The sequence below is a fragment of the Scyliorhinus canicula genome, chromosome 13 (genome assembly GCF_902713615.1).
Source record: "Scyliorhinus canicula chromosome 13, sScyCan1.1, whole genome shotgun sequence".
NCBI lineage: Eukaryota > Metazoa > Chordata > Chondrichthyes > Carcharhiniformes > Scyliorhinidae > Scyliorhinus > Scyliorhinus canicula.
In genome coordinates, this window is record NC_052158.1 from 68058222 (window position 1) to 68073401 (window position 15180).

The window sequence follows — 15180 nt, forward strand, 5'->3', positions numbered from 1 at the left end:
TCAGAGCACATGATGCACATACACATCATGTGAAAGATGCAGAACACAAAGAATTAAAAACTCCTCAATAGCGGAACAGGCGAAAACATTCCTGATCTATATGGATTAGGCAGGTCCCAGATTCACAGTCTGGTTACTTACCCCGACTTTGCTTATTGCAAACATTGATGCGAGCTTAACCACAAAAATAACTTCTCAGTCAGGGCAAATTAGAATTTCCGAACATATCTAAACCCATAAATCAGACAAAATGTGAGGGATATTTTGGTTGATTGTTAACAGAGATAGTCGGCGTTACAGTTCTCCCCCTCCCCAGCCTTTTTCCTTCACTATTTTTACCTCTCATGTATAAAACAATTCAAAAAACAGATTATTTACCCACATCACCTCCCACTGTCCCTTCCCAACAGAAAATGATATTAATGTAAAGTAAAAGTAAAGTTGCCATAGTGTCAGAAGATAATTGGCTGCTTTCCCCTTTGAAGGGGCTACTAATTAATTGAGAGGAATTTTTCAATAAGTTCTCTTGTGAAAGGAGGAAGCAAGGACACATTTCAATTAAACAAATTTGGGATTTAAACATTCTGAATGTGTGCGTAAATGAGTAATTATATACTATTAGTCTTATACTAACAAAATATGATGCAAAAATAAAACTTTTGTTTGCGCACAAGATTTGAAAGTATGAACTGAGAGGAGGATAGTAATAGACTTCAAGTGGACATAGGCAAGCTTGTGGAATGGCCAGATCAAATGGACACTAGGCAGATTAAATTTAATGGGTGGAATTTTTCGGCTGTACCCACTGGCAGGATCTTCCAGGCCTGCCGAAGGCAACACCTCCCCCACCCCGCCGCGGGTTCCCCGGCAATGGAGGGTGTTAACAATGGGAAACTCCGTTGACAGCGGCGGGACCAGAAGATCCTGCTGCTGGCCAATGGCGGCTGCCTTGCCACTGCAAAATACATTGCGAGGGGGAGGAAAATCCTGCCCAATGTGCCATCATCAAATTTTGAAATGGTGCCCCTGCACCCCTGAAAAGCAAATCAAGAAAAGCAGTGGTCCGAATACCGATCCTGGGGATCCTTACCATAAACCTTCCTCCAGTCTGAAAAATAGCCATTCACTGTTTCCTGTCACTCAGCCAACTTCCTACATAGATATCTGCATAGAATTTACAGTGCGGAAGGAGGCCATTCGGCCCATCGAGTGCACCGGCTCTTGGAAAGAGCATCCTACCCACGGTCAACACCTCCACCCTATCCCCATAACCCAGTAATCCCACCCAACACGAAGGACAATTTTGGACACTAAGGGCAATTTAGCATGGCCAATCCACCTAACCTGCACATCTTTGGACTGTGGGAGGAAACCGGAGTACCCGGAGGAAACCCACGCACACACGGGGAGGATGTGCAGACTCCGCACTGACAGTGACCCAAGCCAAAACCCTATCCAAGTTAACACTGTCCCTTATATTTTATGTGCTATAGCTTTTTAGGTTAGCCTATGAGACATTAACAAATGCCTTTAGGAAGAACCAATACACCACATCAAATGTACTACCCTTATCAGCACCCTGTTATCTCATTTAAATAAACGCACGTTTATGATCAGATCGGGAGCTAGCCTAGGACCAGGATAGTCGTGGAGGCAGATGGTGAGACGCTCCAGGCGCTAGGACCCTGCGGCAACCGCGCGATGTTTTTAGGCCGCGGTTGGAGCCTGGGGCTGGGAGTTTGGCGGTCGGAGGAGGCGTCGCGGGTTTAATAGAGGCTGAGAGGTGGTAGTGGGAGGAGGAGGAGGAGGAGGAAAAAAAAAACAGGCGGGATGGATTTGTTTGAAGATCTGCCCGAACCTGGTAAGGAGCGGCGGGGTGGGTGGGGGTTGGAGTCCCCGGCCCCAGGGAAATCCCTGGAAATGGTTGCGGGGAGGGGATAGTCTGGGGGGGTGAGCTCCTCCAGTATAGGCCCTGAGGGCTGGAAGGTAGAAATTCAGAGTAGGAGGGGGAGCAACTGGGCAGTCTGGTGCCCCCGGGGGGGGGGGGGGGGGGGGGGCTGAGGATGGGGATGTCTGACTAATGAGATTAATACGTTTACATTAATGATCTGGACTGCAGAATCCCTTTTCTGCTGAAGACTTCATAATCAGTAGTGTTTAAAGGCAGATTGTAGTTAAAACACAACTCATAAAAATCTAGTTAACACTGAGGAGGACAGTAAAAGATTTCAGGAGGATTAGACAGACTGGTGAAAACAACCTGGAAGGAAATTGAATGCGGGAGGTATGAAATGATTCATCTTCTCTACAAACACTAAGAAGATGCAATGTAAATGGTGTGGTACAATTTTAAGGGAGTGCAGGGAGAAAGTCCTGAGTGTATATGCACATAAATCATTGAAGGACAGGTAAGAAAAGGTGCATTTTATTTTTAAAAAAGCAGATAGAATTTCTTGGCATTATCAACATAAGAGTACAAAAGCAGGGAAGTTATTTCCAGACCTTGATAAAACATAGATTAAGCCCCAGAGTACTGTGTAAATCAGGATCAGATTTATTAGAAAAGTGCCAAGGTCTTCCGTTATGTAAAGCTAGGGTTGTTCTCTGTCAAGCAGAGAAGGTTAAGGGGAGAATTCACAACAGTGTTCAAATTAATTTTTACAGAGCTTTTGGTGATGATTAGTTAGTAACTGGCACAATGGTTAGTACTGCTGCCTCACAACGGCAGGGACTCTTGTTCAATTCTGGCCTTGGCTGATTGAGTGGGGTTTGCACATTCTCCCTGTGTTTGCTTGGGTTTCCTCTGGTTTCCTTCCACAGTCCAAAGATGTGCAGGTTAGGTAGGTTGACCATGGTAAATTGCCCCTTAGTGTCCAGGGGTGTGTGGGATAAGCGGGGTTGTAGGGGATAGGGTGGGGGCCTGAGAAGGGTGCTCTTTCAGAGAGTTGGTGCAGATAATGGGCCAAATGGCCTTCTTCTGTACTGTAGGGATTCTATGATTAACCAGAGAACTCAGATTTAGGGTAATTAGCAGAAGCACCAGAGCTGATGGGAGGATCATTTTAATGAGTTGTTTGGAGGATCTGGAGTGCACTGGCTAAAAGTGTTTTGGAAGCAGGTTCAGTAACAACTTTCAAATAACAAGTAGCATTGCAACACTCTTATAACAATACTTTTTAAATGCTTTGAATTATGATCTAGAAGAATGCACTTCCTGATGTATCATTGTGCTCAATGTTAGGATCTCGGACGAAAACCCAACTATTTTCAATTTGTAAAACCGAGTGGAAATATTACTGCACCACAGGAGTGATAACACTGATCAATGGGTATATTTTGTTAAAACAATTTTTTATTGAAACAGAATTAATCACTTTAGCAACAAAGAAATAGCTTCACAATTAATGGTTACAACAGCTCTTAAGTAAAAGAGAAAACCTTAATATACCAACAAAATGGAAGGACGGAAGAAAGAGGGAAAATCGACCATGGATACCTAAGGAAATAAGGGAGAGTATCAAATTGAAGGAAAAAGCATATAAAGCGGCAAAGATTGCTGGGAGATTAGAGGACTGGGAAATCTTTAGGGGGCAACAGAAAGCTACTAAAAAAGCCATAAAGAAGAGTAAGATAGAGTATGAGAGTAAACTTGCTCAGAATATAAAAACAGACAGTAAAAGTTTTTACAAATATATAAGACAAAAAAAGAGTGGCTAAGGTAAGTATTGGTCCTTTAGAGGATGAGAAGGGAGTTTTAATAATGGGAAATGAGGAAATGGCTGAGGAACTGAACAGGTTTTTTGAGTCGGTCTTCACAGTGGAAGACACAAATAACATGCCAGCGACTGATAGAAATGAGGCTATGACAGGTGAGGACCTTGAGAGGATTGTTATCACTAAGGAGGGAGTGATGGGCAAGCTAATGGGGCTAAAGGTAGACAAGTCTCCTGGCCCTGATGGAATGCATCCCAGAGTGCTAAAAGAGATGGCTAAGGAAATTGCAGATGCACTAGTGATAATTTACCGAAATTCACTAGACTCTGGGGTGGTCCCGGTGGATTGGAAATTAGCAAACGTGACGCCACTGTTGAAAAAAGGAGGTAGGCAGAAAGCAGGAAATTATAGGCCAGTGAGCTTAACTTCGGTAGTAGGGAAGATGCTGGAATCTATCATCAAGGAAGAAATTGCGAGGCATCTGGATAGAAATTGTCCCATTGGGCAGACGCAGCATGGGTTCGTAAAGGGCAGGTCATGCCTAACTAATTTAGTGGAATTTTTTGAGGACATTACCAGTGCAGTAGATAACGGGGAGCCGGTGGATGTGGTATATCTGGATTTCCAGAAAGCCTTTGACAAGGTGCCACACAAAAGGTTGCTGCATAAGATAAAGAGGCATGGCATTAAGGGTAAAGTAGTAGCATGGATAGAGGATTGGTTAATTAATAGAAAGCAAAGAGTTGGGATAAATGGGTGTTTCTCTGGTTGGCAATCAGTAGCTAGTGGTGTCCCTCAGGGATCCGTGTTGGGCCCACAATTGTTCACAATTTACATAGATGATTTGGACACAAGGGCAATGTGTCCAAGTTTGCAGATGACACTAAGATGAGTGGTAAAGCGAAAAGTGCAGAGGATATGGGAAGTCTGCAGAGGGATTTGGATAGGTTAAGTGAATGGGCTAGGGTCTGGCAGATGGAATACAATGTTGACAAATGTGAGGTTATCCATTTTGGTAGGAATAACAGCAAACGGGATTATTATTTAAACGATAAAATATTAAAGCATGCCGCTGTTCAGAGAGACTTGGGTGTGCTAGTGCATGAGTCACAGAAGGTTGATTTACAAGTGCAACAGGTGATTAAGAAGGCAAATGGAATTTTGTCCTTCATTGCTAGAGGGATGGAGTTTAAGACTAGGGAGGTTATGTTGCAATTGTATAAGGTGTTAGTGCAGCCACACCTGGAGTATTGTGTTCAGTTTTGGTCTCCTTACTTGAGAAAGGACGTACTGGCGCTGGAGGGTGTGCAGAGGAGATTCACTAGGTTAATCCCAGAACTGAAGGGGTTGGATTATGAGGAGAGGTTGAGTAGACTGGGACTGTACTCGTTGGAATTTAGAAGGATGAGGGGGGATCTTATAGAAACATTTAAAATTATGAAGGGAATAGATAGGATAGATGCGGGCAGGTTGTTTCCACTGGTGGGTGACAGCAGAACTAGGGGACATAGCCTCAAAATAAGGGGAAGTAGATTTAGGACTGAGTTTAGGAGGAACTTCTTCACCCAAAGGGTTGTGAATCTATGGAATTCCTTGCCCAGTGAAGCAGTTGAGGTTCCTTCATTACATGTTTTTAAGGTAAAGATAGATAGTTTTTTGAAGAATAAAGGGATTAAGGGTTATGGTGTTCGGGCCGGAAAGTGGAGCTGAGTCCACAAAAGATCAGCCATGATCTAATTGAATGGCGGAGCAGGCTCGAGGGGCCAGATGGCCTACTCCTGCTCCTAGTTCTTATGTTCTTATGTACTTCCTAAACCTGCCACTATGTTCCAATTCAGAGAACCAATATATTTCAAAGATCACTCATGAATAAAGTTAACAACCAGATTTCTACTTCCTTTTTGCTGTGCAGAATCTTTGGAGAGAGAACCTTTTAGGACCAAACTGAAACACCTCCGTTCAGATGAGAGTTCCCGGACCAACTGACTTTTCAGATAGACTTGGCACCTCCCAATAACTACATCACCTGTACCCAAACTATAAGACATTCTTTTGTATCTTCTGACAAAATGTTTCTTGACCTGTTTAGCCAGGTCCAAACACAATTCCCCTCATAAATTATCTACACCCGTGGGTCCTTCAAATGTAAACAAGTAAATGGTTCTCAAGATCTATTAGTAGAACACTTCACCTGTGAATTAATAATAATCTAACTTTTACGACAGCTTGCACTAGAACAAAGAACAAAGAAAAGTGCAGCACAGGAATAGGCCCTTCGGCCCTCCAAGCCTGTGCCGACCATGCTACCCATCTAAACTAAAATCTTCTGAACTTCCGGGGTCCGTATCCCTCTATTCCCATCCTATTCATGTATTTGTCAAGATGCCCCTTAAACGTCACTATCATCCCTGCTTCCACCACCACCTCCGGCAGCGAGTTCCAGACACCCACTAGCAGTCATCTGTATGCATCTTAACCCAGGTTTTTAATAACAATACTGCATAAAATATGACAATTTCTTACATTCGTAACATTAATTTATGTACTCCACCAAAGACAATGTACAAGTCAGGATTGTAATGGAATACTCTCCATTTTCCTGGATGAATGCAGCTCCAACAACACTAAAGAAGCTCGCCACAATCCTCTGCAATCTTGAACTTGACCCCTCCCTGTGTAGCTGGATCCTTGACTTCCTCACCAACAGACTACAATCTGTCAGGATAGGCAACATCACCTCCTCCGCAATAGTCCTCAACACCGGGGCCCCACAAGGATGTGTGCTCAGTCCTCTACTGTACTCCCTATACACACACGACTGTGTGGCAAGATTCAACTCTAATCCGACCTAAAAGTTTGCAGATGATACGACTGTGGTGGGTCGTATCTCAAACAACGACGAATCAGACTACAGAAGGTAGATCACTTGATTGCATGGTGTACCGAAAACAACCCCTCTCTAAATGTTGGAAAGACCAAGGAACTGATCATCGACTTCAGGAAGCGTAGCACTATATCAGTGACTCTAGCGTGGAGATGGACGATAGTAAGTTCCTGGGGGTCACCATCACCAACAAGATGCAACAGTCAAGAAAGCCCAACAATGTCTCTGCTTCCTACTGAAGCTAAAGAAATTCCGCATATCTGCATCGACTCTCAAATTTCTACAGATGTGCCAGAGAGAGCATCCTATCTGGCTGCATCACAGCTTGGTATGGCAACTTCTCGACCAAAGATCGCAAGAAACTGCAGAGTGTGGTGAACTCAGCCCAACGCATCACACATGCTTGCCACCCTCCCATTGATTCTGTGTACACCACCTGCTGCCTCAGAAAGGCAGACAGCATTGTCAGAGACCCCTGCCACCCAGGCTTTGCCCTCTTCCAGACCCTTCCATCAGGCAGAAGTCTGAAGACCCGCACATGCAGACATAGGAACAGCTTCTTCCCCACAGCTACCACACTCCTCAACGACTCTCCCTTGGACTGATCTGTTCCCTGTAAGACACTCTTCACGGCACCCTTTGCTGCTCTTGCTCATGTATTGCTTGTTTGGCCTTGTTCCTCACTTAATCATTATTTGTTGATGTACCATTTGTCAATGTTCTCTGTCGATTATTCTTTTGTCAACTATGTACATACTGTGTACATTCCCTTGGCTGCAGAAAAATACTTTTCACTGTACTTCAGTACATGTAACAACTATCAATCAATCAACGATCCAGGGCAAAGCAGTCCACTTTTGATTGGTGCTCCTTCCATAAACATTCTATCCCTCCAACAGTGGCAAACAGTAGCAGTTGTGTGTACCATCTACAAGATGCACTACAGGAACTCACCAAGGCTCCTTTGGCAGCACCTTCCAAAGCCATGACCGCTACCATCTCGAAGGACAAGGGCAGCAGCTACCTGGGAACACGACTGCCTCCAAGCCACTCACCATCTGACTTGAAAATATATTGCTGTTCCTTCACTGTTGCTGGGCCAAAATCCTGGAACTTTCTTCTAACCGCACTGTGGGTGTACCTGCACTCCGGGGACTGCAGTGGTTCAAGAAGGCAGCTCACCACCACCTTTTAAAAACATTTTTTTTTAAAAATTCCCAATTTAGGGGCAATTTCGCGTGGCCAATCCATTTGCCCTACACATCTTTCGGTTGTGGGGGCGACCCTCAAACTGGGAGAATGTGCAAACTTGACACGGGGCCGGGATTGAAACAGGTTCTTGGTGCCATGGGGCAGCAGTGCTAACCACTGTGCCACCCTCCACCACCACCTTCTGAAGGGCTACTAGGGTGGGCAACAAATGCTGGCCCAGCCACATCCAGTAATTAAATAATCCTGCTGCATCTGTGCTACAACCTACGACAAAGCTTCTCTCGCCCTGCAGTTTCCTCAGCGCTTCAACCTTTCCTTGACATTTCATTCCCTGACTTGTTTCTTTTAGTCCATACAAGTTATCCTTCTCCAATGCCACACCACGGCAGAGGCCACCAGCCTTATTTAGGCAGAGTTTAAGCAGTTTTAGTTTCAGTAATGGATGTGAACAAGCTCTAGATTGAAACCAAATGTACACCTAGCAGTTCTTCTGTCCTGTAAATTAATGTCTTTTTAAAGTATATTTCAAAATAACGTATATTTCGATCAGCCTCATGTAAAATGACCATGAGAGCCTGTAATGGAGCTGTAATACAACTTAAGAGGATGTCACAGAGTAACCATGGGGTTCGTAGTAGAGGCTGAGGTAGCCCGACTGCAGTGGGGTCAACAACACTGTGGGTGCGATGGGTTTCACAACAGTGAAGATCACTGAGGAATATCATGTGGTTTGAGGATCACCATACTGTGCTTTTGTGAGCCCTTGGGTGGGATTCTCCGTGCCGAAATCGCAATCGACGCGGGGGACGGAGAATGGGCTTCGATGCCGAAATCCATCGTGACGCCGCTCCCGCGATTCTCCGGTCCCCGGGGATCGCTGCAAATCGCAAATCTATGCGGTAGGGGGCCATTGACAGAGGCCCCCGTGGCGATTCTCCAAGTGTAACTGATCAAGTTCCCGACGGCGTGGGTCTCTCATGGTCCCACCCGTCGAGAACTCGGCGTGGCGGCTGCGGACTCCATCCGTGGCCTCCCTGGTGGGGGACGGGGGGGGTTCCTTCATCAGGGGTGCCTCACAGATGATGCCTCACAGAGGGGCAGGCTATCGATCAGGGGCCACCGATTCGCGGGCGCGCGCGACCTCGATGGGGCCTATCTTTTTGGTGCCGCTCCACGGTGTGGGTTCACTGCCTTGTGCATGCGCGGACCCCCCGATCGGAAGTGCAGGACCCCCATATCGGCAGCTGGAGATGCGAGGACTACTCCGGGGCCCTGCTAACCCCCTCCGGATAGGAGAATCACTCTGGACTTTCGTCAGGAAAGGCCAGAGTGATTCGCCCATGTTTTCACACTGGAATGGGGACATAGCCTCATTATTTTAGAATCCCGCCCCTTATTTCCCCCTTTGGCTTCTGTCTGTGGGACACACCAGCCGTGGGCGTCACTTTCATGGCAGTGCAGCTGGGATGAGAATGTTTCTGTACGGGACAACACTGGCAGGGACACAGACAGCCCTCTGTCCTGCTAATATCAACTCAAACACAAGGTACATGTGAAAATATGTCCATGTTTTGGAAAAATTAGCCCAATTCATGGAGAAGTGCTCCCTGCCTTTTTTTGTCAAATACATTTAAAATAAAAAATAAATTACCCAATTCCTTTTCATCCAATTAAGGGGCAATTTAGCGTGGCCAATACACCTACCCTGCACATCTTTGGATTGTGGGGGTGAGACCTACGCAGACACGGGGAGAATGTGCAAACTCCACAGACAGTGACCCGGGGCCAGGATCGAACCCAGGTACTCGGCAGCAGTGCTAACCACTACTCCACCGTGCTGCCCTCTCCCTGCCCCTTTAAAGAGGAGCACGACAGGACCCTCATTGTACACTCCTCCAGAGTCTATTGAGGCACGCTGCAACTTCCAGTTTTTGGTCTATCGACAATCGGCACAGATTACGGCACAGTTCCAGCTCTCCAAAATCGGAGCCATCGTATTTCACTCTGTGGTGTGTAACTCAGCATGGCCAAGGTGTGGTCCCTATATCTATTTGCTGATAGTATTGCTGCTTTCTATCTGGCATGCATAATGTTTGGATTAAAAAAGGAAAGTTGCAAATCTAGAATAACAAAATGTCTGAAATATGCTTGAGTTCAGTTAACACTGGAAGAGGAAACCGGTTAATATTTTAAGTGGGACCTTCGAGCGCAACATTGGAACAGTTTAATTTCTCCCCGAGCTCCTGAGTAATTTTAGTTTTCTGATGAAGAATTTATAACTGGTTGTGTTTAAAGGCAGCCAATCAAGATGGCGGGCGTCTCTAATTTACTTCCCTTGGTTTTATTCAATACATGCCAATCACAGTGCTGATGTAATGATGCTAATTTCAGTTAATCTGCCACCTAATTGTAAACATACCATTCGTGCAGCTGCATAATGCCCCAAAGCTTAATCAAAATTACCCATGGAAGATTTTATAAAGCCTTCTTTTATAAAACAGACCAGACCATAGAAGTCATAATAAAAAAACGTAATGTGGTTTAGCCTAACGTTTGCTTGTAAACCTGATCCAGCTCCAGCTGGCAGCTCACGCGCTTGAAAATGCGAATTTACAGTGGACTGGACAGCCACGTAATACGGAGAGAATGGTATGAATTTTCTCACAGCTAATGGTGTGCGTTCTTCCACATTGAAGATGATTGACTTGCTTTTGCTTTTTTAGGTTTATTTCCACGTGTGAGCGACCAGAGTTGGGGTTTGGACGTTGGTGGGTTGTCTTGAGTTGGAGTTATCAATTGGATTGGGGGTCCTAGGTGGTATTTGCGCTCCCAGTTTGAATCAGAGCTCGGTCACATTGGTGTCCCAGCGGGAATCGGAATTGGTGGCTTCCCAATGGGACTCCGGGTTGGCTTTGGGTAACCAATTGGAGAATAGATCAAGGTGGACTTGATATTGAGTTGAACCATTTTAATTAAAACCTCTGCCGCCATTTTGTTTTCTTTTGCAGGTTCAGCGTTTTTCACATTTCTTTCTTAGTTTCTTAATTTTGCTGTGGACCGCTACTATCTTGCCACCCTTCAACTCGATGCGTCTTTTGTTTTGTTACTTGTCTGATTTTGGCCTTTTGCCAGTAAACCTTTTTGGCATTAATCTCTCCTGCCCTGCTCCACCCTATAATAGACCTTCCCCTTTTGTTCTTATTCCCACCCTTCCCCCTCTAATGTGCTTAAAACATTTCTAACTTCTTTCATTTGTGATAAAAGGGTCAGAGACCTGAAATATTAACTTAGATGCTGCCAGATATGTGTATTTTGTGATTTTATTTCAAATTACCTGCATCTGCAGTATTTTGCTTTTGTAGATCAATGTGAGAAACTTCAATGCTCAGTTTGCTAGATGCCAGCTGGATGGTGGTGCAGAATAGCACCGACCGCATGCGTTCAATCCCCATAGCTGCTGAGTGACATTCCTGAGATCTGCCTCCTAGTCTTGCCCATTGTGATATATCGAGAATCCCTGAGCAATGCAGATGCTACATGAAGAGAGAGAGAGATCAAAGTGGCGATATGTGACCACTCTCCACCGGGCAGTTTCTTGCCTCCAGTTTTTCGCTCTCGGCTCTATCACCAAGGCAGGGAAAATTCAGTTGAGGGCGGGTGGGGGCGGAGACGCACATTCTGCACTTGATCTACACCTGCTCTACCCTGAGGAACTACCAGCAACAGCCGTAGAGCTCCGAGCAGCTCATTCCCTTCCCTTCTCCTAAACCAGGAAACTCTGAATGATTTTAAAGAAATAGTTGAGAAAACTCTGACTATTCTGAATCTGTTTTGTTTTCTTTTTGTTAGGAGGAGATGTGCAGAAGTCAGAACGTTCACTCTTTGATAATCTACCAGACCCAAGCAACCCAGACGTAGGTAAACACAGCCAGAGTAAAACCACTGTTGTCCCTTTTGCTGATCTGCTCCTGCTTAATGTTATTGATGGCGGGCTTTTGACTGTTGCTTCTTTATTGTCGGGATTTGTAATTGGTTAATTATGCTATTTGAAGTTAGTTATTTGCTCTCCCTGCCTCCTCCTCCTCACCCCCAACTTCCGCTGTTTTCCGTTGAAACAAAAGACGAACTGCTTTTGCCGAATTTGGAATTGCAGTTGATCTCCGAAGCTGGCATTTTAAGTAATTGCCTTCTCTTCCTCCTCAAAGTCCATGGCAATACTGGACAGCATTGGATGTATAACCAAACAAAAAATCATCCTCGGGACATTGAGGTTGCTGCCAAGGCTGGCGTTTATTATTCATCCCCGGGTGCTCTTGGGAAGTTGTTGGTGTGCCATTTGTGAGTGCAGTTTGATATGACTGAGTGGTTTAATAAACTGCTCCAGAAGCCAAGTCAGGAGATAGCTATTTTGCTGGAGGCGAGACTGGGTAAGGTACAGCAGGTTTCTTCCCTAAAGAGTATTAGTCAGCCATTTCGGTTTTTGTGATAAACCAGCAGTTTCATCGTCACTTTTTAACAGCTTGCCTTTAACTGAATTCAAATTCACGAACTGCCCTGTTGGAATTTGGGCTGGTAGCCTCTGAATTACTATCCCAGCCTTCATGATTGCAACAGGAACATATTCACTGCGTGGCTATCATAGCAACGAAAGAGCAAAATACAGGAAAATCTTGCATGATATGTTTCTCTGAATCACTTGGCACAGGCACCCGTTTCTGGAAGGAATAAGCATGCGGGTGTCTCCATCTAACAGGATCCTGTTCCACACTCAGTCCCTGTGTACTCATTATCTCAGTTCCCTGTCTGAAGCCTTCCCCTCCACACTCCAGAAGTCCAATCCTCGTGTTTGAGAAATGATCGTCTAGCACCAAGTGAGGAGAATATACCAGAATCATATGAGCTGCAAATTATGGTCTCAGTTTATTCCTAGTGTGCAACAAGGCTGGACATGGATGCAATTTCTCTCCTTATTCCCAGTTGGGGTTGGTATGTGATTCCAGCATTATGCATTCTTTACTCTCTTTCCGCAATAAAAGATTTTTGTCTCCTTTCTCCAGATTGCCCCTGGGGAGAAATTTTTCAGCTTTCTAACACTGGAATGATGTACTGTTACTCACAGATCTGTAACGGGAATGATAGTGATGGGAGCAATTTGAGGTGATGAATTCAGTGTATCCCAACATTAAAATATGCTGACCTAGATGTGATGTCCCCTGTAGTGCTCGAGATAAGTCCAGCAACAACGTTGGATGCTGTTTGCAATTCAGATAGAGAAAGTAAAGCCCCCATTGCTCAGAGGGTCTATTGGTGTTTATATAATTTATCAGCTAAAAGCACTGGCTGGCTGGTATCTTCACTGCTCTGATTTAAGTGGGCTGGCTCTCCTGGTCATGGGTAGCAGTTGCCACTCAGGTGCCTGTTCTGAATAGAGCAGCACCAACAGAAAAGGGGAGATTGCCAGTAAAGAGAGAATTGTGACACTGCGCAGTGCTGATGCTTCTTGGAGTTCTCACTCACTGTGAATAAACCTGAACATTGCCCATCATAAAATACCATGCAGTGCTGTGTGGGTGCTAAGAATTGCCTGAAACCACCAGCGTGCTTGATGTGTTATAAACAGTGCCTTTGTTATTGACTTCTTTAGTAAAGCCAGACAGTTGACCCAATTTGCCCAATACAAGTAGCTGCCCATGATGAGGTGTCAGTGGTGTAGACTGTATATATGACCTCTCTTGGAAGAGCCCCAAAGGATTTCACGTATAATGCAATACTTTGAAGTCCAGTCGCTTATTTTTAGGTTGCTGTTTATTTCTAGCACCATAATTTTGCACAACTGGCAATTAAATGGCTGGAATAGATGGTCTGTATTGGATATTGGATGAGGGAGAAATGTTGGAGAGGCCACCTGCTCTCTCTGAGAAAAGTCCAATGGATTCTGAAACATCTAAAGGGTGGCAATTCGGTGCTCCCTCTGCAATACACAAATGACAGTCGAGATTATATATCTAAGTCCTGAACCTTCTAAATTGGAGGCAAGAGGCCGCAACTCCAGGACAATGATGGGATGGGTGCCTGTCTTGTCTCTATGACCACCTGATGAATAAGGATTTGCTGTGGTGCTAACTTGGCAATTCTGGAACAACCTGCTGCAACTATACACCTATTACAAGGTTGTGTTTGCAAATCTGCTACTGTGACAAATTTTCACCGAGATTGAATTTCTGAACCGCTGCCTGAATCAAAAAGATGTGCTGGATTCCAGGTGCCATGGTGGCTCTTCACCTGTGCAGGCAGGCAGCAAAATCCGGTCCCAAGTAGAGCTGTTTGGTACTGGCATCTCCATTACATCATCAATACCATAATGGTGTTTTGATACTTGCCGAGGATGTAAAGGTAAACCGAGAGCTTACGTGGATGATGCAGTACGAAAGAAAATGGGTTAATATTGTCATAACTTTATTGTTTTGCACTTGCAATTAAATTGTTCTCCCATTCCTTGCACCTGCCAGAACCTCACGTTCCTGACCTATTTGGGGAGCTTCCAGAAGCGAAGAATGACCTGAAGGGAGAGAAACGCAAATTAACAGATCAGAATGGATCTAAAGACTATGAGGAGAAGAAGCTATGCAAAGGTAATGTAGCCAAATGGGCAAGTGAGAAAACGTCTAACAGCAGGCACAAAACATGCTGGTTAATGGAGACCTGGTTAATAAAGTGCTAATCCAAAGGGGACAATCACTCTGGAAAAGATTTGTAAGATTTGTTTTTGAAAGTATTTCCACTCCCTTTCCTTCAATTGTTTTCTACCTGTTCCCCATCTCCTTTTGCAACCCAGTATGATGATGCAGATTGTCATCCTGATAAATATACAAGTAACAAAGAGCAATTGAGGAAATAGCGATCACAAAGTAATTTGATTCAATTTGAAAGCAAAAAGGACAATGAAGAGTTCGAAGTTATGGATGGTGAATTGGAGAAAGACAAATTTCAGCACAATTAGGGGGATCTGGGCTGAATTAACTTGGCAGCAAAATGGTTGACATCTGCAATGGAGAATCTTCAAATATGGAAAGAGTAGATTTCAAGATAAAAGGGAATATGAAAAATTGGCACCAGACAATACGAAGTGACTTTCATGATCATTTTTTAAAAAATAGATGTACCTAGCGAAAAGGTCAAGCCATGTTCAGGGATAAAGATGACCATCTAATTGTGAAGGAATAACAGAGGCATGAAATAAATGCTTTATTCGTATTTTCAAATGATGCTGAAAATGAGAATCTAATGTAAAAAATAGGGGTAGATGTAGACCATTGGACCTTTTGCTCCCCATCCTTTACAGTTATCCTCATGGCCTTGCCCATCCCTTT

At 44.6% G+C, this 15180-nt stretch overlaps 1 protein-coding gene across 2 annotated transcripts in view; it reads left to right on the top strand.

The window, feature by feature from the left end:
- The first annotated feature begins 1719 nt into the window (after window positions 1-1719).
- The window catches only part of LOC119975914 (integrin-linked kinase-associated serine/threonine phosphatase), a 54650-nt gene continuing 41189 nt past the window's right edge, over window positions 1720-15180 (top strand). The window contains exons 1-3 of one of the 2 annotated variants that reach the window (XM_038815853.1): window positions 1720-1861; window positions 11660-11728; window positions 14320-14442. In XM_038815853.1, the coding sequence (XP_038671781.1) occupies window positions 1831-1861; window positions 11660-11728; window positions 14320-14442 (223 nt within the window). In that variant the 5' untranslated portion in view covers window positions 1720-1830. Of the gene's footprint in view, window positions 1862-9688; window positions 9843-11659; window positions 11729-14319; window positions 14443-15180 lie in introns of those variants that run through there. The other variant, XM_038815854.1, reaches the window with a different exon arrangement.